The 26,331-nt window shown below is 43.8% G+C and overlaps 7 protein-coding genes across 11 annotated transcripts; 5 read left to right on the top strand and 2 right to left on the bottom strand.

Annotated features, from left to right (window-relative positions):
• Positions 1–68: 68 nt before the first annotated feature.
• On the top strand, positions 69–2,730 carry LOC112939446 (uncharacterized). 2 transcript variants are annotated; one of them, XM_066311115.1, is made up of 3 exons: positions 69–202; positions 2,269–2,595; positions 2,705–2,730. In XM_066311115.1, the coding sequence occupies exon 2, from the start codon at positions 2,285–2,287 to the stop codon at positions 2,579–2,581; it is 297 nt and encodes a 98-aa protein (XP_066167212.1). In that variant the 5' UTR covers positions 69–202; positions 2,269–2,284; the 3' UTR covers positions 2,582–2,595; positions 2,705–2,730. The 2 variants fall into 2 exon arrangements, with proteins under 2 accessions (XP_066167212.1, NP_001411079.1); NM_001424150.1 differs by having other exon boundaries at positions 98–202; positions 2,269–2,730.
• A 1,158-nt stretch (positions 2,731–3,888) lies between these two features.
• LOC4341920 (cytoplasmic 60S subunit biogenesis factor REI1 homolog 1) lies at positions 3,889–7,114 on the top strand. The gene is made up of 5 exons (XM_015787864.3): positions 3,889–4,162; positions 5,035–5,583; positions 5,676–5,845; positions 6,381–6,596; positions 6,714–7,114. Exons 1-5 carry the CDS (start codon positions 4,058–4,060, stop codon positions 6,871–6,873), a joined length of 1,200 nt encoding a protein of 399 aa, XP_015643350.1. The 5' UTR covers positions 3,889–4,057; the 3' UTR covers positions 6,874–7,114.
• Positions 7,115–7,461: 347 nt separating this feature from the next.
• LOC107277228 (cytoplasmic 60S subunit biogenesis factor REI1 homolog 1) lies at positions 7,462–9,667 on the top strand. Of its 2 annotated transcripts, none has more exons than XM_015787867.3 (5): positions 7,462–7,815; positions 8,535–8,628; positions 8,718–8,788; positions 8,905–9,115; positions 9,266–9,667. In XM_015787867.3, the coding sequence occupies exons 2-5, from the start codon at positions 8,558–8,560 to the stop codon at positions 9,420–9,422; spliced, it is 510 nt and encodes a 169-aa protein (XP_015643353.1). In that variant the 5' UTR covers positions 7,462–7,815; positions 8,535–8,557; the 3' UTR covers positions 9,423–9,667. The 2 variants fall into 2 exon arrangements, with proteins under 2 accessions (XP_015643353.1, XP_066167715.1); XM_066311618.1 differs by lacking the exon at positions 7,462–7,815 and adding an exon at positions 7,857–7,981.
• Positions 9,668–11,858: 2,191 nt separating this feature from the next.
• LOC4341921 (uncharacterized) lies at positions 11,859–14,855 on the top strand. 2 transcript variants are annotated; one of them, XM_015787866.3, is made up of 3 exons: positions 11,859–12,010; positions 12,878–13,861; positions 14,483–14,855. In XM_015787866.3, the coding sequence occupies exons 2-3, from the start codon at positions 12,933–12,935 to the stop codon at positions 14,502–14,504; spliced, it is 951 nt and encodes a 316-aa protein (XP_015643352.1). In that variant the 5' UTR covers positions 11,859–12,010; positions 12,878–12,932; the 3' UTR covers positions 14,505–14,855. The 2 variants fall into 2 exon arrangements, with proteins under 2 accessions (XP_015643352.1, XP_015643351.1); XM_015787865.3 differs by lacking the exon at positions 14,483–14,855 and having other exon boundaries at positions 12,878–14,008.
• A 1,176-nt stretch (positions 14,856–16,031) lies between these two features.
• On the bottom strand, positions 16,032–16,898 carry LOC112939445 (probable mediator of RNA polymerase II transcription subunit 26c). Its single transcript, XM_026026639.2, has one exon. It carries the CDS (start codon positions 16,896–16,898, stop codon positions 16,032–16,034), a length of 867 nt encoding a protein of 288 aa, XP_025882424.1.
• A 220-nt stretch (positions 16,899–17,118) lies between these two features.
• On the top strand, positions 17,119–18,551 carry LOC4341922 (putative cyclin-dependent kinase F-2). Its single transcript, XM_026026641.2, has one exon. The coding sequence runs from the start codon at positions 17,248–17,250 to the stop codon at positions 18,112–18,114; it is 867 nt and encodes a 288-aa protein (XP_025882426.1). The 5' UTR covers positions 17,119–17,247; the 3' UTR covers positions 18,115–18,551.
• A 267-nt stretch (positions 18,552–18,818) lies between these two features.
• LOC4341923 (adagio-like protein 1) lies at positions 18,819–23,847 on the bottom strand. Of its 2 annotated transcripts, NM_001421773.1 has the most exons (3): positions 23,338–23,847; positions 19,291–20,900; positions 18,819–19,200 (listed from the first exon to the last, which is right to left on the bottom strand). In NM_001421773.1, the coding sequence occupies exons 1-2, from the start codon at positions 23,619–23,621 to the stop codon at positions 19,292–19,294; spliced, it is 1,893 nt and encodes a 630-aa protein (NP_001408702.1). In that variant the 5' UTR covers positions 23,622–23,847; the 3' UTR covers positions 18,819–19,200; position 19,291. The 2 variants fall into 2 exon arrangements, with proteins under 2 accessions (NP_001408702.1, NP_001408701.1); NM_001421772.1 differs by having other exon boundaries at positions 18,819–20,900.
• Between the last annotated feature and the right edge of the window lie 2,484 nt (positions 23,848–26,331).

Below are 26,331 nucleotides of genomic sequence, written 5' to 3' on the forward strand. Positions count from 1 at the left end.
GCGCGTCCTGAACTGGAAGGCGGAAACGCAGCATGGAAAGAGGGAAAGCCGCTTTCGAGAAGGAATACAAGAGTTCGCCCCGCCGCCGCGCTCAAGGAGAGCTTATCCGGCGCGCGAAGAGGAGGCTCGCCGCCTCGCCGCTGCAGCTCCGTGCGGTCGTCGTCGGCGGCGGCGCTCTTTCGGTCCTCGCCGGCGGGTCTCGGTATCATCCCTCTCTTCCTCCCATCTCATAATATGATGATAGGACCTCTTGTTAATTAATCCATGAATTGCGATTTGTGTGAAATGGTACTTCGTGAGTATGTTGTACTCAATTCAATGGGGATTGCGCAGTTTGAGTTCAAAAGAATTGGATGGATCCGTGGTGCGAATCTCCGATTTGCTCGAGATGCTTATCTGGTTCTGGGATTTGGTTTGTGGTGAAAGTCAATTTGGGAGGGCCTGTAGGATCTCACTAGGTACGAGTCTTGTTGTGTGCGGAACGCCACAAAAGTCACTGCAGTTCTGCTTTGTGTTGCTGCTGTGAGCCTGCGATTCGCATTGCATGGCTAAATCGAGGCCTGTGCTGGAGTGCTTGTATACTTCATCCTAGGACTAGAGTTGTAGGGGTATCAAAACAGGTAGTGCCCATGTTCCAATTCTGATTTAAGATTCAGTAGAAATCAACATAAGGAGGAGCACAGAATTGCCTCCTGTACCTAGTTGGCAATGCTGGTACTCCACTACTCCTTGTGTTTTAAAGTGTCAGGTCTAAGCTATTACAAGTGTCTGTGCATAGTCAGACAACACATTTGAAATTTGGTTTTCCCTATTAAGGAAATTCTGTGTTGTGCCGTTGAGGCATAAGGTGATTGTGATACTGTGATTAATGAAACGATGTCTGCTGCTTATATGCGAGCAGCCATAGGAGCAGCTTTATTGATGCTCTCTTCCATTCCTGGAATGATTATATATATGAGCAACCTGAACTACTCATGTTACCATTTATGCACCTAATGATACTGCAGTTATTCGATCTGAAATTTGCAACAGTATGGATTTGTTAGTTAATGGTTGGTGTGCTAGCCCACCCGTGTTCAAATCCTCCCTCCTACAAAAGTGGTGGTGATTTTTATTTTTTTACCTCATATTCTCCTAACTGCTTGGGTGCATGGCTTTTGGTGCTTCCTGGCCTCCCGCCCCTGACTTTTTTTTTGGCAATTTAATGGTTCCGGTGGGCTGCTTTAGACTGCTGTTGAATATTAGAAATATGTGGTAACAGATATGTTTGCAAGGAAATAGATACTATCTGACAAATCGTGCAGTGACACCATAAGAAGTGATGTTGCTCCATTGTTTGAATCATGGTTCATGAACACGCCAGACACTAAACATCTACAGTGTTGGCATCTACCACCTAGGACCAACTCGACTAGTGAATTCCAAGCAATTAGCAAGCATATTGCCCAAGGGCACCCAAGGCAGGTTAGCCATCTAATGCCTGATCGCAGTGGATGCCTGCAGCCTAACGCCTAATAGGCGTGCGTCTATGGCCGAATTCTAGAGCATTGGCTTCAGTGATGAAAACTGCGATAAGAATGTAGGATTGAATTTTTTTTTACATAGTTACAATTGGTTAAAAAAAAGTTCTCCACAAGAATATCATCCCTGAATGTTCTCTCCCAAGTGATGAGTGGAACAAGTTCATGCGATATACTAAAGAATCCTCATGGACCGTTTTATTTTTTAATTTAACAACTGTTCAAACAACCTTGTGATCAATGCGTGAAGATCCATCTGCTGTATTTTCTGAACAGTCGAAGCATAGTTTCCTTTATTACAAGGTATAGGTGATAATTATAGGAGTTATTAATTGTTACCCTTTTATTATATCAATCCTGCGTTAAAAAAAATTGAAGTCGCAAATACTCCTGCAGTTAGATCGTTACCACTTCTCCTTTTTGCCGGGATGTGACTCCTTGTCTCCTACCATGGTGCATTGCTTTCCTGAAGCTCTGATATTAGTTTTATTTTTCATTCATTCCAGAAGTTTTTGCACTTTTACAGATTATAATGTTTGGCTGTTTGCATTTGTTTTATTCTTATATGTTTGTGCTTGCACTATGTCCATAAGTCCGTTGTTAGTATTGCCTCGTAGGATCACGCATAACAATAAGTGTTTATGGTAGTTCCTACCATATTTGCATGAACATGATATGGCAGATTTGTACAATTATTTTGTAAGTGTAATTGTATCAAATGATTTGATGCAAAATAACTTGTGTGTAGGGAACCGAGTGCTCAAATGGGTCATGGCCCAAGGAGGCTGGTCTCTGGTGCATATGCCATGCCACCCTGGGTGCCTATTGAAGTGAAAATTGATCAGAAATGGAAACGAGCATTTGTATTGAGACAAGCCGATCACAGGGGACTCTGTCTTGTAAGAGTTACAGGGACACCCGATGCTGAGCCAGTCATGGTGCCATTGTCAACGATTCGATTACCTTCTCGGGTCCATCGTGCTAAGAGAAGACCAGAAACTGCCATGCAAATACAAGTGAAGAAGGCTAGGATTGAGCAAAGCAGTGACGACGAAGAATAGTATAATGCATGCCTGTAAGTATGTATGTTGCTATAACACATGTTGTTTTTTTAGGATATAAGAATTCTTAGCAACATTTTTACCTTTCATGCCTTTGTAACAGAATATTTGGTCATATTGTAGCCATGCGATTCAAAATTATTCTTCAATTGTTGGATTCGGTGCTTGAAACCTGCTAGCTGCCCGGTGCCCGTTGAGCTATGGGCCGCAAAGCTTGTTGCTATACCTGCTAGTTGCTGTAAGATACGGTTTAAAAAAAAAGTTGCTTTAAGATTGAGAGAACTTGAGATTCATATCAGACTGACAGACACCTAAGGCACTTGTTTGATTGTTTATTTCTGGTTCATTATTTCCAAACTTTAGATGGAACTGACTACAATGGAGTAGCAGTGACAGTGTTCTATGATTTATACTCGTTGAGGCTTTCTCTTCTTTCCTTCTTTTTCCCTTTTCTCTTTTTAACCGTTCTAGGCTGCAAATTGCGCAGCGGCATTTTTCCTTTGTTTTTCAATAATAGAACAGCAACATGTTTTCTCTGTTTTGGGTTCACATAATCAAATATTCCCAAACTTTACAAAAGTGTCAAAGCTTTTGCCCTTCCTTAAAAAAAATCCAAATATTTTCCACCTGGGGAGAAACAATGCTCATTTTCCACTACTGTCGATGTGATTTGGTTCTGAATCAAGGGAATTTCATAGGTTTCATATAGCCATACAGATCCGTAAGAAAGAAAATCATCATATGGTGGCCTTCTATGTTCACTTTTTATTCAGTCACTATCCTTGTGTGCTGTAATTATTTAGAGATGCTGCGTTGTCGTGAGTACTCTCTTTCCTTCGGATTTGCTAGAAAACTTTCATAAGTTTTTTATATAAGTTAACTAAACCATAGTTGAATGTAAGTTTTATATAAGTTATATCATGGTTACAATATAGTTATAGTACAGTTACAATGCAATTACACTTCAACTATACTATAGTTGCATTTGAAAGTTTTTTAACAAAAAAAAACTTACGTTAGTTTTTTTTAATACTCCTTTTTTTCCCTTTCATTTCATTTTCCCACTTTGGGGGAGGGAGGAGAACCTTCAGATTTTTTTTCTTTTCTCTTCGGTAACCAGGATACTGGGCCGTAACCTTACCAGTCCAAATTGAGGGCCCATTTAGAAAGGCCTGGATCTGATACCAATGGGCCTAAACCCAAAGGCGGTGGAGGCCTCACCGAAGCGCCGACGTCAGCACAGAGCGTGTTCGCCTCGACCTCTCCTCTCCTCTCTTCTACTTCTCCCAATCAAACCCGCCGCCGCCGCCGCCACTCCTCGATTTTTCTCCCGCAACTCACTGCGCCGCCGCGGAGAGGCAAACCCGAAGGAGACTAGGAGAGGAAGAGCTTCACCGCCTCCGCCTCCGGCAAGGAAAGCCAAAGCCAATCGAGGCCAAGAGCGAGGGGGAAGGAAGAAGAGGGGGGAAGGGAGAGATGCCGACGGTGACCTGCAACGCGTGCAACGCGGGGTTCGATGACGAGGAGCAGCAGCGCCTCCACTACCGCTCCGAGTGGCACCGCTACAACCTCAAGCGCAAGGTACTATCGTTTACCTTCCACCGTGGGGTGGCCTGGCCGCCTTCCTATCTGTATCGACCTCTCGGGGTTTTAGGTCGATTAGGGAGCGTGTTTTGTTTTTAGGGTTTTTTTTTTCCGTTCATGTAGGAGATGATTCGTTCTTTAGTTAGGCACTTTGGTGTGTTGCGCGTATATGGACCGAATTTGAAACTTTGAGTGTAGGAAAAGCCCATGCGAACTCTTCAGTGATGGAATTTTGCTCTTGTTTTGAAGTCGCCTGTTAAAAGTTTGGAAATTTGGAAATAGTTTGTTTTTCCACCTGAAATTGGTCAGTCCTGGATTTTGGAGAATTTCAGGATGAATATTTTCCTATGGCTATTAAGGCAATATTAGTGGTAAAATTATGGTGGCCGAAATTTGAACTGGAGGCTCTAATGCTTTGATTAACTCGAGAGGAGAGCTTTCTATATGTGTTACACTTACACGAGCATCTCTGTTGGCCTCTTGGCGCTGGCAGAGATTTCATTGAGTGGCTGTGGTTTGGTGAATTTGTTCATGCATGAGATGCCCTTTAAAAAAGCATTGTCGTGTTCCCAGTAGAAATATCCCGCATGTTGTTACAAAAACCTATATGGGATAGTTGATGTAGATTTACATCTTTTGTTTTAGACAAACTATTTTACTCATTATGATTATCCTTGCAAAGCATGCTTCCTGTTGGGTAAATTCTTAGGGAGCAACATAGATGCAAGTCGATGTGTGACATTATGTTGTAGAAGCATACTTGCTAGAAATTTGTCTATCTTGAGCATTATGATTGGAAAACATGCTTCTAGAGAATTATTAATTGAACTTCTGTGAGACTAAGACCGAGACATTTATTTCTGTGTCAGGTGGCTGGAGTTCCTGGAGTGACTGAGGCTCTGTTTTTGGCTAGACAAACTGCTTTAGCAGAGGGGAGCAACTCTGATAGCACTCCAATGCTCTACAGTTGTGCTCTTTGTGGAAAGGAGTACAGGAGCTCAAAAGCTCATGCCCAACATCTTAATTCACGATCACATCTCATGAAAGCTTCTCAGGAGCCTAATGCATCCATTGCTGGAATTACCATAGTCAAGCCTCGTCCTGAGCGAGTTCAACGCAGGGCTCCATCTGCAGTAGAAGAGGATGAAGATGAAGATGAGGAGGAAGAGTGGGTTGAAGTGGACCCAAGTGAGTTAGAGTCGACTTCGGAAATGCAAGTAGATGAGCATTCCTCCAAATCAGATGATGAGATAGATGAGTTTGAAGAGTTGGATCCCACATTCTGCTTCATGTGTGATCTTGAGCATGACACCATTGAGAATTGCATGGTCCACATGCACAAAAAGCATGGGTTTTTCATACCTGATAGCGAATACTTGAAAGATCCAAATGGTCTTCTTATATATGTTGGTCTGAAGGTAGGCATTGTTCATTTGTGTAAAGTCTTCTCTTTTACTTTTCTTGGGTACTATAATCTTAATCATAAGGTTGCTTTGATTATCGTATGCAGGTGAAGCGTGATTTTATATGCCTATACTGCAATGACAGATGCCAGCCTTTCCAAAGTCTAGAGGCTGTGAGAAAGCATATGGATGCAAAAGGACACTGCAAAGTACGATATGGAGATGGTGGGGATGATGAAGATGCTGACCTTGAAGATTTCTATGATTACAGCAGCAGGTTTCTATTAAGAGTTTCCTCTTACAATAGTTCAATATTGCTTGTTTTCATTATTATGTTTGAATGTTGAGTTAAACATAAATGAATTGCACTGTGGGTTTCGGGTACCTTGGTTTACTCACTAACATTTTGTGTGCCATGCTACTGTTTGACATGTTTTACAAATAATAGAGACCCCGAGCATCTGCTGTTGATGACTGAATAGTTTTTGCTATTGTCTGTTGAGTTTTGACCCTTATGTTCCATGACTGAATTATATTCTCAGACTGGTAGTGAGACTTTTATAATAGAACAATCCTAGCACTATAGATTTAATTGAAAAATCATGTGGTAGATCAAAATTCTTCCTCCATAAGGGATGATATAGATAGTGGGTATACTAGTTCTTCCTCCGTTATGTATCATAATCATGTTGAACAGAGCCCTAGTTGTAGGTACTATGGTTAGCACTGGAGATCAAAATTTCTTTATTTGGTTGAATGCATGGAATCATTGTAGATCTAACGGCCAATGGTCTCTGATATTCTCGTTGCAGTTATGCTGATGTGGAGGGTAAGGAGTTGGTTGCTGCAGATGACAAGGATAACATTGAACTGGGAAGTGGTGGGGCTGAGCTTGTAATAACGAACAAGAGTGAGAAAGGAACTCGTGTCAGAACTCTTGGTTCTCGGGAATTTATTCGCTACTATCGCCAGAAACCACGTCCTTCTGTTGCAACAGATCGTGCTCTTGCGCTTTCTCTGGCTTCCAGGTCTGAACCTATTGTCCACTTTTCCTCCATTTGGTTATCTGCCATGTTACATCAATAAAATCTTAGCAACTCCTTAGTTTGATGCTGTTATTCACGATTTCTGCTTCTCCTCATCAGCTACAAGAGCATGGGTCTGGTGACAGTTCAGTCAAAGGAGCAAGTTGTAAGGCTGAAAGTTCTCCGCGCAATGAACAAGACAGGTGTGGAGACCATGCGAACCAAGATTGGAATGAAGAGCAACGTGATCCGCAATCTCCCCAAGAACTGCCCATATTAGTCGATGCCACCTGTTGCAGGATCAAAGCCCTTGGAGCTCCAGCATCATCTTTGTGGCAATGGCTGTTTTTTGTGCATCTGCTAGCCATGGCAGAGAGCTTGTGATATTCGCAAAAACAATAGATCTTTATATTGTTTAATTTGCACCTCAAATGAGAGTATCATGCTTACTGGAAACAAGACTGTATCCGGTATAAGAGTTATGACTTCGGTAAACACATCACCTTCTGTGATTTTGAACATGCATACTCGTCTCATGTTTGCATTCGTTTTTTTTTATGTCACAAAATAATCCAAGAAACTAGGGAAGCATAAGTGGTATATATGGAGTAAATACACCAACAAGATAATGCTGAAGTAATATTAACATATATGACATCACCTATGACGTGCTGAAGTAATAATATTAACATGCATGACGTCACCTATGACTTAGCAGGAGAGATTTGCAGTCTTTCAGCCTGTAAAATGGTTATTTAGCAATCCTAATCCTGATTCTTAGATGAGATTTCCCCCAGGCCTCGCCTGCCTGCCTGCTTTAGGAGAGATAAAAGAGATTTGCAGTTTTTCATCCTGCACAATGGTTATTTAGCAATCCTAATCCTGATTCTTAGATGAGATTTCCCCCAGGCCTCGCCCTGCCTGCTTTAGGAGAGATAAAGAAAGATTTGCAGTTTTTTCAGCCTGTAAAATGGTTATTTAGCAATCCTAATCCTAGCTGTTAGATGAGGTTTCCCCCAGGCCTCACCTGCCTGCTTTGGTGGAGTGATGTGGGATTTGGTTTGGTAGCCTGCTTGAAGAGGTCGTGGGTTGGAGTAGTTCTGGGCTTTTGGCCTTTCGGATTGCGTTCTGCCTCCAGGTTCTTGGCTCCTTTTAAAAGGACCCTCACTCTCCTCTCCACTCCCACCACCACCACCTACCCTGTCTGTCTGCCGCCGCTCCGGTACTCCTCTTCTCCTCCTTCCCTTCTCATCGTGTTGTTGTTCTATATTAGCTTTTTTAAAAATATTGTAGTTCTATATTGGCATTTTTTAGCCACGGCTGTACGCCTCCTCTTCTTTTTTTTCATGAGATTGTTGTTCTGTATTGTACTTCCTCCGTTTCACAATGTAAGTCATTCTAGTATTTCCCACATTCATATTGATGTTAATGAATCTAGATAGATATATATACCTAGATTCATTAACATTAATATGAATGTGGAAAATGCTAGAATGACTTACATTGTGAAACGGAGGAAGTACTTTTTTTCCTGGGATCCTGGCGATCGACGGCGGCCCGTTTGAGATTAGATTGTTATTCATGGTTTGATTTAGGTTCTTGTCGTCGCAGAATATGATTTCTGGATTGAGTTTTTGATCAATTTAATTTTGGGTTGTTTCCTCCGTTTCGGTCTGGCTAGTTCTTACCAAGCTCAGGGTTTTAGCTTTGGAGTTATACTCCTGTGTTAGTAATTTTGAGGCGCTCTCCTGATCTCCTTTCCATAGCTGGTGGATGTATTTGGGTGTCCTGGTTCCATGTGGATATGAGAAGAGCTGGTTAGGAATTGGGCCTGCTTCCGATCAGTTTCCGGATCGAGTTTTATCATCTATGGGGTTGCTTTTTGAGTAAATTAACTCCTTTTTTTCAATAATGAGGTTGTTTTGGTTGTTCTACCTACAGGTGAAGCGTGATTTTATACTGCAATGATAGATACCAGCTTTTCCAAAGAGGCCATGAGGAAACTCATGGGCGAAGAAGCGCACTACAGGCCAAGGTTCGAGATCACAATTTACATTTTGTGGTGAGTGGAAGTGGAGTCTTCGTAGATCTAACGGCCAATGGTTTCTGATATTGTCATTGCAGTTTTGCTGATATAGAGGATGAGGACTTTCAGTGCTGGCTTAACATTGGCCTTTGGGAATACCAACCAAGGTGTAAGATTCAATCCTAGCATCCATTCTTTTACACCTCCAGTTAATCCTAACTGTTCACTCACTCATTTCCATCTACCAATCCAACCTCCATAACCCATTTGCCATTTACCAAACAGGGTGTAAGCGGATAAAAGAAGAGGATAATGAGTTAGTTGAGATGGAAAGCGGTTGGGCTGAGCATCATCTCGAGTCTTTTGATACTAAGCAAAATCTTGCAGCTTATGTCAGGGCTCTTCGTTCTTGTTGGGGATTCTCTTACGAAGATCGCCTGAAACCACATATTCCTGTTGCAACGGATCGTGTTCTTCCACTTTCCCTGGCTTCCAGGTCCGAAACCTTTCTTCTTTTCTTTCTTTCTTTTCTATTATTCCCATCCATTTGGTTATTTGCAGTGCTATGCTACATCGATAAGATCAGTAGAACTCTTGAAGCCCAGTGTTGTTATTATTTCTCATGTCCTGATTCTCTTATTTTCAGCTACAAGGGAATGCGTTTGGTGACTCTTCAGTCGAAGGAGAAAGCTGCAAGGCTGAAATCTCTCCGAGCAATGAACAAGACTGTGGAGAACATGCGTACCAAGATTGGAATGAAGAACAATGTGATCCGCAAGCTGCCCAAGAACTGCCCATACTAGGCCATTCCACTCTGGTTGTGAGAGAAGAGTCCCTGGAGCTCCAGTACAGGCTTACAGCATCACCTTTGTGCTTGTGGCCATGGGTGTTCTTTCTGTGCTTCTGTTAGTCATGGCACAGAAGCAATAATAATCGAATAATAGAACCTTACTGTCAAGTTCTGTAATAACTGTTAAAGTGGACACAGATCTTTATGTTGTTGAAGTTGCTCCTGGAATAAGAGTATCATATCATGCTTGTTTCTATATACTATTACATGTTTGAGTTGTTTCTATACTGTGATTTTTCACTCTCTTCTATTGTCCAAGCGAGGCTGCAACGTACTGAAGATATTTTTACCCTTTTTGGTAATCGAGTTGCTAAGAAATTGAGATGTGGATGACCCAATTAGAAGATAAGATATCCCATTTTGTAAGCTTGAAGCTGCATTGCAACAAAAAAAAGTCATGTGCAAGAAACTTTGCTGTTCTGCAGGGGCTCAAAATTGATCAAGCAAACAGAGACTACTCCATCCAGTCAGAGCAGTTACGGGATTCAGAATGACAACAAGAGCATATTGAAAATTGAAAACTGACAGAACAATAGGACAGCCAAAACATGTTCCAACAATAACCAGGATATTTAGTCATGTTAGAACACAAAACTGAAGTTCAACCCGTCAAAATTGGAGATATATTTGACTTTGTTGAGGTGCTCCTCAGCAAACTTGAAGCAACCGGCACAGCCGTGTGCAATTCAGATTTGGGCTAGCCCAAAAGTGGCCCATTTAATGCCATGGCCTTGTCGTGCCTAGCCCAGTCCATCTGTGCCCAAGTTAATATAGAGTTAGGCCTCAACATAATGTTTGGTCATTTGTTTTTAAAAACAATACAAATATGTAAATATAGATAGATTATGATTAAAGTATTTATATATAAGTTACAAAAAATAGTTAATACTTGTATTTTTTAAAAAAAAATAAAATGAATGGTCAAACTACATATCAAAATTTAACTGTAGGATCGGAATTTCAATAGGCCCGACTTTCACAACTTGTATCTAAACTAGTATGGACTCTATTTTGCATAGCAGAAGCCAATTTTCCACGGCAAATGCAACTTGTTCATTTCACATCAGATGATTGTTACAACTTACAAGTATGCAGCGCTGAAGCTGCAAACGAGTTTCCTCCATATGCCGTGCTCTCGTCCTCCACGCGTCACTCATGATTCATGCCCGTCCTTTTCACATCTTTTTTCCAACGATGGGAGTCCCTTTCCCTTTATAATAGTCTTCGCGTTGAGATTTGAGAAGACCATATGTGAAGATGAGTTCGGTTTGTCCATGGAATTTGGCCTTGATTGATCTTTCAATGGATGATTTGAAGTGATCATTAGAATACAGATTTTAACGATCGGCGCATGGAAGTTCGGTTTGTCTAGGGAATTTAACCTTAATTTATCTCTCGTAGAACGGTTAGGAGCGATCACTGGAATACAAAATTAGTCTACTTCTTCTGATAAAAAATAATAAAATAAACAAATTAATTTTTTATTTCAATTTTAGAATAAGGAATAAATCATGTATACATCTAAACAAACATTTCACCGATTTTAAGGGAAGTGTTTGTAGTACTTCATCCATCAGAGTTTACTTGTGTTTTCAATTGAATATTAGTAAGATTACGGAGCTATCGTTGGTGTTCATTTCTTTAAGTGAGTACACAGCTAACATATTCATTGATCTATATGCTCTTTTTTTAGGTGTGTATGCATATGTGTCTTTCATGTAGTGTAGAAAAAAAAACTCTCATACTGTATTATCTCGATTTAAGAATTCTAGAGAATTTTCATATGAATTGAACTACCTTGAAAGAAAATCATGCAAATTCATTTCAAAGATGGTTAAAACGTGACGAGCAAACCCGTCAACCTATTCAACATTTCAACCCGTACTGCATTCATACTCCCGTGGTACTCTCTCCGTCTCAAAATAAGTGCAACCATGATTTTCCGCGTCAAACTTTAACCGTTCGTCTTATTTGAATTTTTTTTTAAAAAATTAAAAACATAAGTCACGAGTAAAGTACTATTTATGTTTTATCATCTTATAGCAATAAAAATGCTAATTATAAAAAAAAATAAGACGAACGACTAAAATTGTGCGCGGAAACTTATGACTGTGCTTATTTTGGGACGGAGATAGTAGTAGTAGAACATACTCCTACAAATCCAAACATGGTTTTGACTTTTGACCTTGCCTAATCATTCACCCTGCACAGTCCGCATGTTTTTTCTCCTCGCCACAAGATAATCCAAAAAAACCGCTCAAATACAAATTTAAAAAGCACCAGTATGCTGACCCAAATAAATAAATAATAAATATTTTTATTATATACAAAAACAGCCGAAATGAAGCGAGAGAGAGATAGATAGGGAGGCTGCAGCAGCAACAGCATCAGCAGCGGCGGCAGCATCTTCTCTTCCCCCCCTCGCAGCCTCGCGTCTCGACTCCCTTTTCAACCCTCCTCCCCTCCAGTCTCCTTCCCTCTCTTCTCGTCTCCTCTCCCACCACCACCGCGCCACCTACCCTCGCCGCAGCGGCAGCCGCGGTACGTCTCCTCTCCCCCTCCTCCTCCTCGTCTTCATCCCCTTCTCGCCAGATTTTTTTGGTTCGATTTTGACTTTTTTTTTTCTCGGATTCTGGCGATCGATGGCTTCATGTGTTTGTGTGTGGGGTTTGATTTGGGTTCTCGGGTGTAGCGGGAGTAGTTGATTTTGGGGGAGTTTGTTCGTTCGGTGTGGATGTTACGGAGCTCGGGGGTTTAGTCTCGGGAGTGTGCTGATGATGAGGTGTAATTTTGGTGGGGGCTGGCGATCTCCTGATCTCGTTTGCATGTGGTTCGTGTGCCCGAGGTTAGATTGGATTGGAAGAGCTGGTTGGGAATTTGGGGTTTGGGGTCTGATCAGTTTCCAGATCGAGTTTTATGGGGGGTTGCTTTGCAATTTTTTTACTGGTATTTGTATTTGGGGAATGGAAATTTTGGTTTGGATTCTCTTATTTGAATTAGGTGTAGTTCCCATGCGATTAACTATAGAGCTCGTTCTGTAGTTGTGCGGATTGCTTTCGCTTGTGTTGCATCCTGGAGGAGACTGGTTTTTGGTGGATTTGACCAGGTGGGTATTGTAGTTTTGGGGGATTTAGGGAAGATGATATGAACGCTGAGTAGTTGAATTTGTTGGGAGAAGGCTTACTAATTCAACCTTTTGGCAATCATATGGGTTGATGTAGGAGAGATTCTAGTTTGTGCAGTTCAAAACAACCAGTTGGAACCAAATATCCATTGACATGATTCTGTGATACCGTTAAACTCATGTTGGATCGATGGAAATGCTAAACTTTGTTGTGTATTGGAAATATACTATGTTTAGAAATGATGAGTCTCAAACTAATCTATTTTCATCTTGATGTCATGCAGGTTTTAATGAAAAGTAGCACTTGTTAAAGCTACTAGTTTTGTTAGAAAATCTAACATGGGGTCAGGAAACCTGATGATGAAGAAGGTGGTGAGGCCCAGCTCTTTTGATTTCGACATACAGCTTGATAAAAGTTGGACAGAGGATGTTACTTGCCCAATCTGTCTTGATTACCCTCACAATGCTGTCCTGCTAAGATGTACATCTTATGAGAAAGGTTGCAGGCCATTTGTCTGTGATACAGATCAAACCCGCTCAAACTGTCTTGAGAGGTTTAAAGGTGCATATGAGCTCCCTGCCAATATGAAAGTTTCAACCATTGCGGTGGCTCCTCTTGATAGTATCCATATTGTGGCTCCTAATGTGAACAACCGCCCAAGCTGCCCATTGTGTAGAGGAGATGTCATTGGATGGATTGTTATCGGTGAGGCTCGTCTACATCTTAACCAGAAGAAAAGATGCTGTGAAGAGGATTGTTGTTCATTCGTTGGCAACTTCAATGAACTTCAGAAGCACACACAACAAAAGCATCCAGACTCACGCCCTTCGGAAATTGATCCTGCTAGGCAAGTTGATTGGGAGAACTTCCAGCAATCTTCTGATATTGTTGATGTGCTGAGCACGATTCATGCACAAGTTCCTAATGGAATTGTTCTGGGAGATTATGTCATTGAGTATGGGGATGATGAAACTGGAGAAGAATATGAAGTTTTCAGGCGGGTCAGAAGGCACTGGTGGTCTTTTATGTTTTTCAGGGGATTCTCTAGATCTTCAAGAAGACGAAGAAGAGCAAGGGCAAGGGAAAGAAGAGGCAGTGGAAGGAGGAACAGCAATCAGGCACATCTCGAAAGCTTTAACCTCGAGGTTCCCACACAATCTGTTGACTTGAGAGAAATCAGATTTGATGAAATTGATGATGAATACATAGTCACAGGGGCCATACCTAGTATTGCAACACCTGGAAGAATGGCTAGTTTCCATTACAGGTCTGTAGAAACAGTCTACTGTTAATCTTCCTTAGTTATTGGAGCTATATCTATCATTTTTGTAAGAACAAAGAACACATGCTAGTCCAATGAAAAAATATTCAGGTTGTAGAGAATATGGAATACAAACATACCGCACTTTTGGAATCTTCTTGTTCCTGATGCACTTACTTTTACAGTACCTACTTGAGCTGCCATGTTATGCATAGAAAATACAGCCGTTTACATTTTTTACTCTTTGTCATGTTCCCTGTTTTCTTCTTGATGGCATTATGCATAGTGAAAGCATCTTTGAGGTAGCTCCTTTTAACCGATCTATTGCATATTTATGCGCTAGGTGTTAAGACTTTTGGTATGTTTAGGTGGGGTTAGTAAAGTTTCAGGAGAGGATTTTAGTGCCTGAGACATGCATGTGCAGTACAATACTGAAAACATGAGGCTACCTACCCTAAAATTTTGATTTCATTGTGGAGAAAACAATTTGATACTACCTTCCAAATTCAGCATGAGATGTAAATAATATAGTTCATGTTTTTCTTTAAATTTAAAACTCTAAAGCATGACGCTGTCCTTGTTTCATTTCTGACGAGTTGATATATGATGTTCTCTTGATGGATCCAGGGATACAAGATATGGACGATAAATGGTGTACTTGTAGGACCAGCTATTAAAAAGGAGCATAGTCTTTATGTGATGCAGCGATCATGAGAACATTGTACCTCTGCTCATTTACATTTCTTTTCGACCTCTATCGTTGCTAGGTGCTGCCCTGCCCCCCAGCCTAAACTTCCTGTGCATATAAATTAGCAACAGAACTCTCCATTGATCGTTCGCAACAGGTTTCATGATTCTAGTTTCATTTTGTATATATCCAGCACCCATCTCTATAGCGATGTTGGTGAAAACTTCTGTTTTTGGAAAATGCTGGAAAAATGCTGCTTGGATGTAGCAGACTTCATAGGACATTCCCAGAACAAGATTGAGTTCATTCCCAGTGGTTTGCCTGGAGTTGCTTCTGTTTCGATGAGTAGACAGTTACAGTTTTCAGTTGTACAACTGAAAACTGCAACTGCCACTGCCACTGCCACTGGTCAATTGCTCAAAACGGCCTTAGCCACAACAGTTACAAGATTTCTGCTGCTTGACCCGTGAACAGCCACAGTGGCTGGCAGCTTTGAGCTCACGACGCATCAGGCAAGCGTCTGGAAAGAGTGCTGTGCTGATTACTGAAGAAAAGTTGTTCTTTGCTTGTGATGATAGCGTTTGCTGATGTACTTGCGTGTTGAAGGCACCCAAAAGCAAACCAAACCAGCAATCTCTGATCGATCTATAATATGCAGTGTGTTGTGGTTTATATTTGTTTAGGAGTCCCTTACAGTAAGACGTGTTGACACGAGCAGGACAGCTAATTACAATCTTCTTGGAATCTCCCGTGTTGATCCTACCAATCTCCTTCAAGGTTTCAATTCTAAATGCGAATAATAGCACGATTCGATGCCATGTACGATGCATGTTTCATCCTGATGTGATGCTTTGTATTATTGAAGAGCATGGCAATCGTGTCGGGGCTTCATTTCCATTTTATACATGTTGCTTTCGTAGTTTCGTTGCGACATTTGTGCGCAAAGGCTAGCGCTGCTACGTTTCGACGGCGGCGATCTATCGCGACCGTCAAATCGTGGTCGAACGGCTGCGATTTCGAGAAGACTCTTCCGTGATGGGCCCGGAAGAGACGGAGACCAAAGCTGGCTTGATGGGCCGGCCCAGATATTCCCATTTGTCACGGGCGTCGCTGGCCCATGCTTATAACGGGCTTCCAGCCCACGACTACTAAGCCTCAGGCCCATGTAGAAGCCTGGTATTCGGGACAAACAAGCCGAAGCTTCACTCCGAGCAGAAACAGTGCTCTCGCCCCTCAAGCCGATCGCGATCAGATTGACACATACTACAATCACATAAAGAAATTTGCTCAATTTTCACAAAAATATATCATTGATTTGATAGATTAAACACGCGAGTAATCCAGGACGAGCAGGATAAACTCGATAACCAATTACATACATACACTTTGGGGATTTTCTTTGTTTTTTTTTTGACGCAATACACTTTGGGGATGATCAGTTGATCATGGACACATCACTGTTACACCGGAGGAGAACAAGAACCCTAGCTAAAACCTCCGAAGCGATGAGAATCCAGAGCTCTTCTTCGCCGTGGAGGCGGCGGCGACGAAGCTCGGTCGGCTTCGCGGCCGCGTGATCGCCTGCATCTTCCGCTGCCTGTCCGGCGCCTGGATCACCTGGATCGTGCGCCGCCGCTTCGCCTCCTCTGCTTCTTGGTACCCTTCCCGGAGCTTCCTCTTCGCGGCGTTCATGGCCTTCTCGTCGGTACAGCACGGCACGACGCTCTCGCGGTGGTGGGAGCTTCGAGCCGCAGCCGCCGCCGGCGCCTTCTCCGGTGGCGGATCGATCTTGGCCATCGTGGTGACACGGCTGCCGCCGACCACCGGACGAGCACTCTGCTTCTTGGGGAAAGGCGGCTGTGACCGTGAGGTGTTTGCCGTCTTCTTGGGCGGCGATGGCTGAAGGATCTTGGCGTGATGGTCGTCGGCCTCGTCGGGCTCCATCGCCTGGGAGAGCTTCTCCATGGCGGCTGCGGCCTTGAGGAGCTCGTCCTTGACGGAGGCCCTCCACCCGCGGACGATGCCGATGGCGAGGCTGCGGACTCGCTCCGACGGGTGATTCCTCAGCGCGCCGACGTCCTGCGCGAGGTCGGTGGAGGCCAGCATCTTGGGCATCGCCGGAACCAGCTCCAGCGTGAGGAGCGCCTCGACCATCATCCCGTCGAGCACGACGCGGAGCTCCTCCGCCACCGCCTCGTCGTCCGTCGCGTTGCAGAGCATCGCCACCACCTTGTCTGTCGCGTCGCGGAACTCCCTGCGGGAGATGCCCGGCTCGGCGGCCTCGATGGCGGCGTGGATGGAGGCGAACGCCGGGAAGAAGCGCTTCCACCGCCGGAGAACGCCTTGCTCCGCCATGGCGATCGGGCACTAGGGTTTGGTCGCCGCTCGACAAGAGGGGAATCGATCGCGCGCGCGATCAATTGAGAGGAGGAGGAATGCGAGAGTGGAGACACGCTCTCATGGCGTCGCTGGCCACCTTATATCGCCACACGAGACGGAGTCCGATTCGTATTTTGTGGCGCGCAGCCGAGGCGAGCGCTGATTCGGATTCGAATTCGAGAAACCGAATGCGAAACGGAGGCATGAGTTCGAGTTCGACGCGGATTCATGGCGCGAAAGGTGACTATTTAAACTCGCCCACGTCCAGCCTTGGCCTCCATTTACTCACCTCGGCTAAGCTTGACACCATCTTCTCTTGGTCTCCATGGGCGAGAAGCGATCTGCTGCGGATAGTGGCATCGCCGACGCCGACGAGCACGCCGGCGGCGGCGGCGGCGGCAAGCGGAGCTGCATCGAGAGCACCGACAATTACGAGGTCACGTGCTGGCTCAGGAAGGGCGCGTTCGGCGCCGTCATCAGGGCGCGCCACCGCGCGACGGGCAGGGACGTCGCGATCAAGTTCCTCCGCCGCCACCGCTGCGGCATGGGTGGTAAGGCCGTCGGCGAGGACGCGCTGCTGCGGGAGGCGCTCTACCTCGCGCGCTGCAGCCACCACCCCTCCATCGTCCACTACCACGGCCTCGCGCTCGAGCCGCGCTCCGGGATGTGGGGCCTCGTCATGGAGCACGTCGGCCCTAGCCTGAGCAGCGTCCTGCGCGAGCGCCACGGCGGCGGCGGCGGGCCGCCGTTCACGGAGGAGGAGGTGCGCCGCGTCATGCGGCAGCTGCTGAGCGGGGTGCAGAGGCTCCACGACCGCCACGTCGTCCACCGGGACATCAAGCCCGGGAACATCCTCGTCGGCGACGGCGGCGTCGTGAAGCTGTGCGACCTCGGGCTGGCCATGGACACGGCGGCGCGGAAGCCGCCGTACCAGAAGGCCGGATCGCCCGGGTACAAGGCGCCGGAGATGCTCCTCGGGAAGCCGGACTACGGCGAGCTCGTGGACGCCTGGTCGGCCGGCTGCGTGATGGGCGAGCTCCTCGCCGGCGTGCCGCTGTTCCGGGGGCACAGCGAGACCGACGAGCTGCTGAGAATCTTCCGCCTGCTCGGCGCGCCGTGCCGCCAGACATGGCCGAGCTACCCGTCGCTGCCGCTCTTCGGCGCGGTGCCGATTTGCCGGAGCTGGGACTGAAACCGGCTGCGCGACCTGTTCCCGGAGGAGCGCCTGTCGCGCGACGGGTTCGAGGTCTTGAACGGCCTCCTCACCTGCAACCCCGACGCGCGGCTGTCGGCGGCGGAGGCGCTTCGGCTTCCGTGGTTCAACGCCACCGTCGACGGCATAGCAGCAGCTGATGAGACGAAGATCGGTCAGCCGGCGGCGTCCCCGAGGCAGGAGCCGCCGCCGCTGGCGAGCTTCGCCGCTATCCCTTGTGGTGATTATGGCACCGGCTTTGCCGGGTAGGCGAGAGTTTGTGGAAGTGATGGTCTTTCAAATATTCTTGTACATGTACATTTGTAAATTGTAATGCAAAATGCAGAGTAACTCATTCTGTTTAGTCCTCGAGATAATGGAGTGCCTTTTTGTAGTGTCCATTCTTTATATATACTTCTGCTAGACAATTTCATCCAATCGCTGTACTGTATTATATATGGCTGTACACATCCAAGTAACCAATCACATGCGGAAAATACAGGCAGTCTTTCAATAAGTTACAATAAATCATCATGAAGTATATTATCCAGGATAAAAACAAAGGACACCGCGAAGATAATTAAACACAGTTCTCAGGCAACAGCTGCATTGGAAGTGTCTGATGGTCACGCCGAAACATAGAGAGCTTAGTTCACCTGACAAAGCAGCTACATCATGTTACATGATTTACAATAAAGAGGATCGATCAAAATTTTTCTCGCATACATCACATAAGCGTCAAATTGTGTCCCAGAGGCCAGAGATGGCAGCAAGATGCTCAAGAAGCATAGTACATCACAAATGATTCAGCTATACAACGTTGTTCTGTTTTCCCTAACATAATGCATGTCAGAAGCGTCTGAGAATACATAAAATTGGTACTCATTTCACAAGAGTAGCTTATGAATTATATTTTCTGGTAAAAGACAAAACAAACAACAAGAAAAAGAACATATCACTACACCTTGACTACATAAAGCAAGCAACCCCAAATGTAGGTTTTGATCTACTCAAGGCAAACCACCTCTTCCAAGTAAATACAAGTCGTTGCCAAAAGATTCAGTATACTCATCCAGTGTTCCAGTCCTGCCAGTGAAGAAAAGTTTCAGGCCACACATGAATAATCATGATTGTTCTGAAGGAAGCTCGCTGAAACATAAAAAATAAACTTCGAACCTCAAACTGTGCTGCTAGCCAAAGAAAGCTCATGGATTTCGGTTAACATCCACTCTTCTCCAGTTTGTCCTCCAAGCACTATTGCTTTTGTTCCTCCAACAACACAGGTGCTGTGGCCCCAGGCAAACCGTGGGGGTCGCCCAGGAACATTCAGTATCCTCCAGGTAGGCTTTTCTTCAGTTGGATCCAAGAGATAAAGCTGTGACGCTGAATGAAGACCTGCCACTGATCCACCAAATATCAAAACTCTCCCCCCAGGTAAGCTGACAGCAACATGATCAAGGCGAGGAGGTGGACCAGCTCCGGCTGGATTTCCTGCCCCAGGCATTCCACTACCGGTGAGGCACCGCCAGCAGGGTTCCTCTTCACTTAAGTCCATTGTGAACACATCACTTGACCGGAGTCGCAGTGGACCACTCTTAGCAAGACCACCAAACATCAAAATTTTCCTGCCACCATAGACAGACATTGAGTGGCCCAATCTCGAAGGTGGCGTCCAAGATGCAGGTACCTCCCTCCACACAGGTTTGTCCATCGTTACATCAAGAAGATATGTATCACTGAGTAGTACACCTGAGTCTGCACAGCCACCAGAAACCACCAACTTCGTCCCATCTAAAGTGCAGGAGCTGTGCCATGAACGTGGAACTGGTGGTGCAACTCCAGGAATCTCGCGCCAGGTCGGCTGTTTTGCATCCAAATCCAATGTGAACACGTCATTAAGCAGGCCCTGTCTTCCACATCCACCAAACACAACTAACAGCGATCCATTTAGGCATGATAGGGTATGGCCCCAACGGCCAGGAGGAGCTGAGCTTACATTGACATGCCTCCATTCTGGATTGCTAGCATTCAAATCCAACACAAATGTGTCATTCATTGGTTGCATGTTAACACCTTCCCCACCAAAGAGAACAACACGATTCCCTACAGCACAGGCACTGAAGTTACATCGAGATGGCTCCACGGCACCCCCAACTGTCAACTTCCTCCAAGCAACAGCTTCCAGTGTGGTCAGCTCTCTTGCCAATCGACCCCAGCCTAATCTTTTTGCCGCAGGGACAGTCTCAAGAGCTCGAGTAGTCTCACTGCCCCATGCATTCTGACAAACCATTCTCCAAAGATCTTCATTTCTTGTCAAGAGATACAACCGCCTACACACAGAGCTAACAGATGCTATATCTCTTGGTGACAACCTTGACAGGATACTCTGGCAGAGTACTTCATCAGTCAACTGGAACAGGCTAGAATATTCCCGGCAGAAGTTGCTCTGCCCTGGTCCAGTGGATATGGGCCGGAAAAAGTTATCTGGAGTAAATCTTGTAGATCTGACAGGTTCCTTCGTCAATGAGCCAGGCAATGGTCCCAAATCAACATTAGCATTGGTGAAGAACTGAATGCCCATGTAATGAGTTATGGTCTCATCATCTCCATATATAGGGGTCAGGTGTAACTTGTTCATCAATGGAGAGCCATCTTTCCTGAAATTTAGCAAATCACCACGGAATTCGGTACCATTGTCTATGCATTTGCGAATCTCAGAAACCACCATGGCATCAACTAGGGGATGTCTCCTTTGCGCAAAGGGTCCTCTGCATTGCAGGAATCGGCTGAAAGTGGGAAAGAAACATCAGTGTGTAAGAATGTCAAGAAAAGTACATAAAGAACAAGTAAGTGTGTACTAAGTAAAACACATAGAACAATTTAAGAAATATGAGTGAAAAAAATGTGAACCACACTTGCAAAAATCCTATGCTACTTTCAGTTGGCGAGTGCCATTTCCAACTACTTTTGAGCACAAGTCTCCGAGGAAATTCAAAGTGTTGTAAGCACCACTCAGTCTCCCTTCTCACAAAAGCACATTGGTACTAGATGCTGTGTTAGCTCAGTTTTCATGATCTTTTTGATGTGAACAACGATGTAGAAAAATTCAGCAACAGAATATGTTCTTTCCAAAACTTTTTTCTGATGCCACCAAAAATTTGACCCTTCATATGCGAACAATGTGAAAATTTTCACTCATATTCATAGGGCGTAGAGTAAAAATATCTTGGGCAGGTTTCTGAATTAATAAGAAAGAACATGTGCATGAGTTGGATGGCTAATAACCACATCTGAATTTGACTTCACACCATAAACTTCATCCCAACTGATACTTGATGCTAAATGTTTAGCCAGTGTGTTGTATACTTGTATTGAATAATTGTGATAGTAATAGTGGAGAGGTAAGTGCTAAACTGCTACCACGAATGTAGGATAAGATAAATGATTAATAGAAGTGCATCATAGGCCAGTAGTCCCCTAGACTTGCATGGGTGTATCACATGGCTCCTTGACCTTGGGAGTTGCATTTTGATCCCTAAACGTGTAAAGTGAACCAAGCAAGTTAATCCTGGTGAGGTATCTGAATAATACTCTTCAAAAAAGGGAGATTTTTTTTTTGGCACAAGCATGTTGTCAAACCATGTGCCTAATAACAAAATAACTTCACAGCACTTCGACTCCACTAGAAAGTTAGTGAAGATGAAAAACAACAGATAATCAAAATATGCAAAAACTACACACGCTTACATGATCAATCTTTGTAAACTTAGACAAACAATTGTTGCAGTGGTATATTTGTTCCATCACATAAAGTAGTACCCACTTGATTTGCTTTCCTATGTATCTTATCAATCAAACCTATAGTTGAAATTTGATATTAACATGTTCTAGTAAGAACCATAGATCAAAGTAGACTTATTTTTTAATATAGCATTTAGATATGCATGGAAAAAATCCTCTCTCCTTGGAGGTAATATCAGGGGGGAAAAGCTTAGAGGTTTCTGGTATATGAACTTCAAGATCCAAGGTGTTGACCAAAAAGGCAAAAAGAACATTGCTGCAATATATTATAACATGTCACGGTTTTATCATTTCCTATGTCCACGGATATCCTATTTTTTGGGGTTTGATCGCTAACAAAGATGGGGGACCAAGGGGAAGCCAGGAATTGGGGCCACAATATCCATTTCCATTTAATACTTTTCTTTGTTCTACCTTGTGTTAATGTGTTAGACCTATGGACCTCCTTTCATTCAGTTCAGGCTAACAATCTCAAAATAACTTTTCACAACCTTTAGGGAAGTCTTATTTCAGATACTTCGTTAACTGAATCAGTTCCATCATTTTCTTTACATAGAGATCATTCCATTGAATAATTTATTTTCATTTTATGGTATAAGTAGCATAAGTTCCAACTACCAACAAGCAATAGCTATTCTTCCTTAAGGATATAACAACATAATCAATGTTCTAAAAATTGCCTGACTAGCCTACCTATGTGCTAAGAAGCACCCTCCTCCCTAGGGCCACCCAGCCAATTTATACTGCCTCAGACCACCTAATCACTAACTAGGCACATGTTTGCAGCCTAAAATGCTCTTAGTGTTTTTTCCTCTTTATTTCTTTTCTTGAAACAAAGGTCTAGCAGTTAGCGTGTTGGTGAACACAAAATATAGCATGCTATTAAACAAGCCTAGAGTCAGATAAAAGAAACTAGCAACAAAATTAAGTCATATTTACTGGTAGCATTAGAAAGAAAATTTCTGAGCCAAGCAACACAAATCAAGCATCATGTTCTTAAAACTAGTATTGCCTCAAGATGCAGTTCACTAAGTCTAATCTACAAAGTCAATCGATCCTAAGCCAAACTTCACCCAGATCAGGATGCAACAGGTCATGATACCCTATGGTGCTAAGTGCTAATTTCTATTTTATCTGGTCCATTAGTGCCATCAGCTATCCGTAAGCTATACTAGTGAAAAAAAAAACATACTAGTTCTTATTTTTTTTATAGACAAAATGGACACAAGTAATCGCTGGGAATACTAAAAATGACGAAAGGGCTGCACCGTTTGTCATTTAATTCAAAAGATCATGCTCACGGCGTGATTAAATCATATAAAATGCAAATTATATTCGATCCTAAGTGCCACCAATTCGAACGCCCAAATCAAACAAGTCGAACCAATAACTGAGACATATGCGAGATTGATATGAACCAACCAGTTCCTGCCGAGCACCTCCTCCGCGCGGTATCCCGTGGCCTCCTCGAACCCGCAGTTGACGTAGATGATGGGGCAGTCGGGCTCGAGCGCGTCGGTGACGACGAGCCCGCACGGCCCCGAAGCGCGCAGCATCCCTTCAATCGCGAACGAGAACATCCCTCCGCCGCCGCCCCCACCACCACCTCCTCCCCCAAAACCACCCTCCTCCTCCTCTTCCTCCTCCTCCTCCTCCTCGCCGGCGCCGATGCTGCCGGCGCCGTCCGACTCGCTGTCCCACTCCATGGGCAAACTCGCGGCCCGAAACCCTAGCTCCGGATCCGAGCTCCCGCGCCGCCGCGGCTCATCCCATGGCGCGCTGCTGCGCGACCGCGCGCGTGTGCGTGTGCGTGTGCGTGTTGGGGATTAGGGTTTGGTGGCTCGCGATTGGATGAGAGAAGAGGAGAAGAGGAGGAGGAGGTTTCGAGAGGAGGCGGAAATGGGCGGAGGTGGTGGGTTCGGGCTTGGGTTTGCTGCTGCTGTCGCTGGAGAGGAAGAGGTGAAAAAACCCAACGAGTGGACGGGAAACCGACCTTGCCGTGCACTGGACGAGGTCCAGTGCGGTCGATCCGCGCCGTTGGATTTGGTCGGCCGGGGTACGTGGACGGTGGAGATCGGCGGTTTCCGGAGCACGGATCGAAGTTGGTTGCTCTCCCCCACGGACACCAGATGAGAATGCCCACCGGAACCGCCGTGGCCGGTGGTGAGCCTGTTCCTTTGTGCTGGTACCTCGCTGGGTGTACAACACAGCATGGTCATACCTTTCCTATAGGTAATAGAATTGATGACAAATGAAAACTTTTTCATAATAAATGGTATATATTAATGAGACTTTCGTTATGATTTGTCATTGTACACAAGAACATTTGGTGGTACATTATAAGGTTAGGAAAAGTCTATACATACTAACTTTTTTTTACTAAATTCTTACTAACACTGATGTGTCATGCTATGAGTGCATCTAGATTTTTTGTAACTTCCATCTACTTAAATCAAACGGTTGAGATGATTGTTAGTAAAAGTTTAGTAAGAAAAATTTAGTACGTGTAGCATTGCTCTAAAGGTTATAGCTATAAATAAAACAAGTTTTCTAGCAAAAGTACTGTACAACAACTACTACTTATGACGATAGCTAAAACGATTGATGGAACTTATATTTTAGAAAAAGTAAAATATATGCAATGAAAGTTGCGTATAAAAAGTTCGACAACGGTTGAAATCAATAAAACTTTTTTTTTATAAAAGAGTATAACTCCACAACACTAAATATATGATTTGTAGTTTATCTAAAAATATTTGTTTGCCCTATATCACAAAGGTCAATAAATAATATCCCATCCTTTTAATATTTTTCTTCTTTCTGGATGTCATGTGATGTTGAGTCTTGTCTATATTCTTAAAAGAGACTTTAACCATTTTTGAGGGGTACACTCACATTCGACCATTAATTTCTAAACAATAGGATCGACATTAGAATACTTAAAAACAATAATCAAATCTGCAACCGGTCCCTGCCTTTATGCAACCTTTTGTCTTCCTTCTCCACACCATAGGCGTGGCTCGCCTCCTCGACATTGCCACTGTCTTCTTGGTGACATTCTTGCTAGACAATCTCAATTGTTGTACTTTCTTTTCTAAACCATAGTTTGTCCCTATAATTAAAATTGTAGCTTAATATACTACTATGAACAAATAACTTCACATCACAACCTCCCCTTTTAGCCCTTTCCCTCTAGCAATATATTAGTTCACTTGAAACAAATCCCTCTAACGATATGTTAGTCCACTTGAAACAAATAAGCATTTAGATTTAGAATGAATGCATCAAAAGAAAAAAAAATCATGGTCGTAGATTTAGGCCCTGTTTAATTCAGCTTAGGATTATTATAATCTAGCTTATTAGGAGTAAGCTGAAACAAACAAGTAGATTATTAAAGCAGATTATTATAATCTATAAGCCAGATTATTATAATCTAATAAGCTGCTCTAGATGAGCTTTTTTCAGATTATTGAGTGGCTAAAAACCCACTACCCCTACATACTTGAGAAAGATTACCCACCTATGCCATCAACCGAACAGATAGCTGAGGGCATTATAGACTTTAGCCTTTCAAACCCAATGATCCATGCCTCCAATAATCCAGACAAACAAACAACTCATAGCTTATTCTATGTCAGTTTATTATAATACAACTTATAGTAATCTGGTTTAATAATCTAGATTATAATAATCATAAGCTGAAACAAACAGGGCCTTAGCCTACCCCTATGACAACAATATAGCATCCAATAGCTACAGCTATAAACACCAAAGATTGATGTGACAATTGTAAAATTACAAGAATTTAAATCCTTTTGATTCATTTGATGATGTAAACTCATGTTTGCTACGAAAACAGGCACTAGAGCCCCTCACTGAAGATGAGAGGGAGAGGAAATCACGACGCCCCAAGCTCCAAACCACTGCCATCGAGCTTTTAATAGCGGTTGAGGGTGGGCTTCCTTGAGTCTGTGAGTGCCACCATTGGGAATTTCCTTGAGACTTTGAGCGCTGCCACCAGGGGCTTCCTCGAGAACTAGAGTGGCGCCATCAACATCAATCTATTCTAGCTATCTCGGGATTAAGGGGTTGTACTAAAGTATTGATCGTCATATGATATAAAGGGGTTAAAACTAAATACTACAAAGCTAGCCTTGATAATATTGCCCTCTTCATATAGATATGGCCGTATAGGTCTAATTGTAAGATAGTTTAGGATCATAACTTATTTGGTATAATCTACAGGTGATTATCGTAAAAACGTGTCACGGCTCATGTGGAATATAGTTTGTGGGATTTTCTCCTGCCCATTGTGCAGTGAAACATGGAAAAGATGCATGCAAGACTATTTTTCATCACTTGGTGGTGTTTCAATCCATACATGCCATCAAACAAGAAACTAGGACATATACGGCT

This window comes from Oryza sativa, chromosome 6 (genome assembly GCF_034140825.1).
Source record: "Oryza sativa Japonica Group chromosome 6, ASM3414082v1".
NCBI classification, from domain to species: domain Eukaryota; kingdom Viridiplantae; phylum Streptophyta; class Magnoliopsida; order Poales; family Poaceae; genus Oryza; species Oryza sativa.

What these genes read in the sequence shown, in the direction of transcription:
- LOC4341922 (XM_026026641.2), top strand. Translation starts at nt 17,248, where the DNA reads ATGGGCGAGAAGCGATCTGCTGCGGATAGTGGCATCGCCGACGCCGAC.
- LOC107277228 (XM_015787867.3), top strand. Translation starts at nt 8,558, where the DNA reads ATGATAGATACCAGCTTTTCCAAAGAGGCCATGAGGAAACTCATGGGC. An exon ending in GAAGCGCACTACAGGCCAAG is followed by an intron (nt 8,629 to 8,717) that starts GTTCGAGATCAC and finishes TTGTCATTGCAG; the next exon opens with TTTTGCTGATATAGAGGATG. An exon ending in TTGGGAATACCAACCAAGGT is followed by an intron (nt 8,789 to 8,904) that starts GTAAGATTCAAT and finishes TTTACCAAACAG; the next exon opens with GGTGTAAGCGGATAAAAGAA.
- LOC4341921 (XM_015787865.3), top strand. Translation starts at nt 12,933, where the DNA reads ATGGGGTCAGGAAACCTGATGATGAAGAAGGTGGTGAGGCCCAGCTCT.
- LOC4341923 (NM_001421773.1), bottom strand. Translation starts at nt 23,621, where the DNA reads ATGGAGTGGGACAGCGAGTCGGACGGCGCCGGCAGCATCGGCGCCGGC. An exon ending in GAGGTGCTCGGCAGGAACTG is followed by an intron (nt 20,901 to 23,337) that starts GTTGGTTCATAT and finishes TCCCACTTTCAG; the next exon opens with CCGATTCCTGCAATGCAGAG.
- LOC4341920 (XM_015787864.3), top strand. Translation starts at nt 4,058, where the DNA reads ATGCCGACGGTGACCTGCAACGCGTGCAACGCGGGGTTCGATGACGAG. An exon ending in GCTACAACCTCAAGCGCAAG is followed by an intron (nt 4,163 to 5,034) that starts GTACTATCGTTT and finishes TTTCTGTGTCAG; the next exon opens with GTGGCTGGAGTTCCTGGAGT. An exon ending in TTATATATGTTGGTCTGAAG is followed by an intron (nt 5,584 to 5,675) that starts GTAGGCATTGTT and finishes TATCGTATGCAG; the next exon opens with GTGAAGCGTGATTTTATATG.
- LOC112939445 (XM_026026639.2), bottom strand. Translation starts at nt 16,898, where the DNA reads ATGGCGGAGCAAGGCGTTCTCCGGCGGTGGAAGCGCTTCTTCCCGGCG.
- LOC112939446 (XM_066311115.1), top strand. Translation starts at nt 2,285, where the DNA reads ATGGGTCATGGCCCAAGGAGGCTGGTCTCTGGTGCATATGCCATGCCA.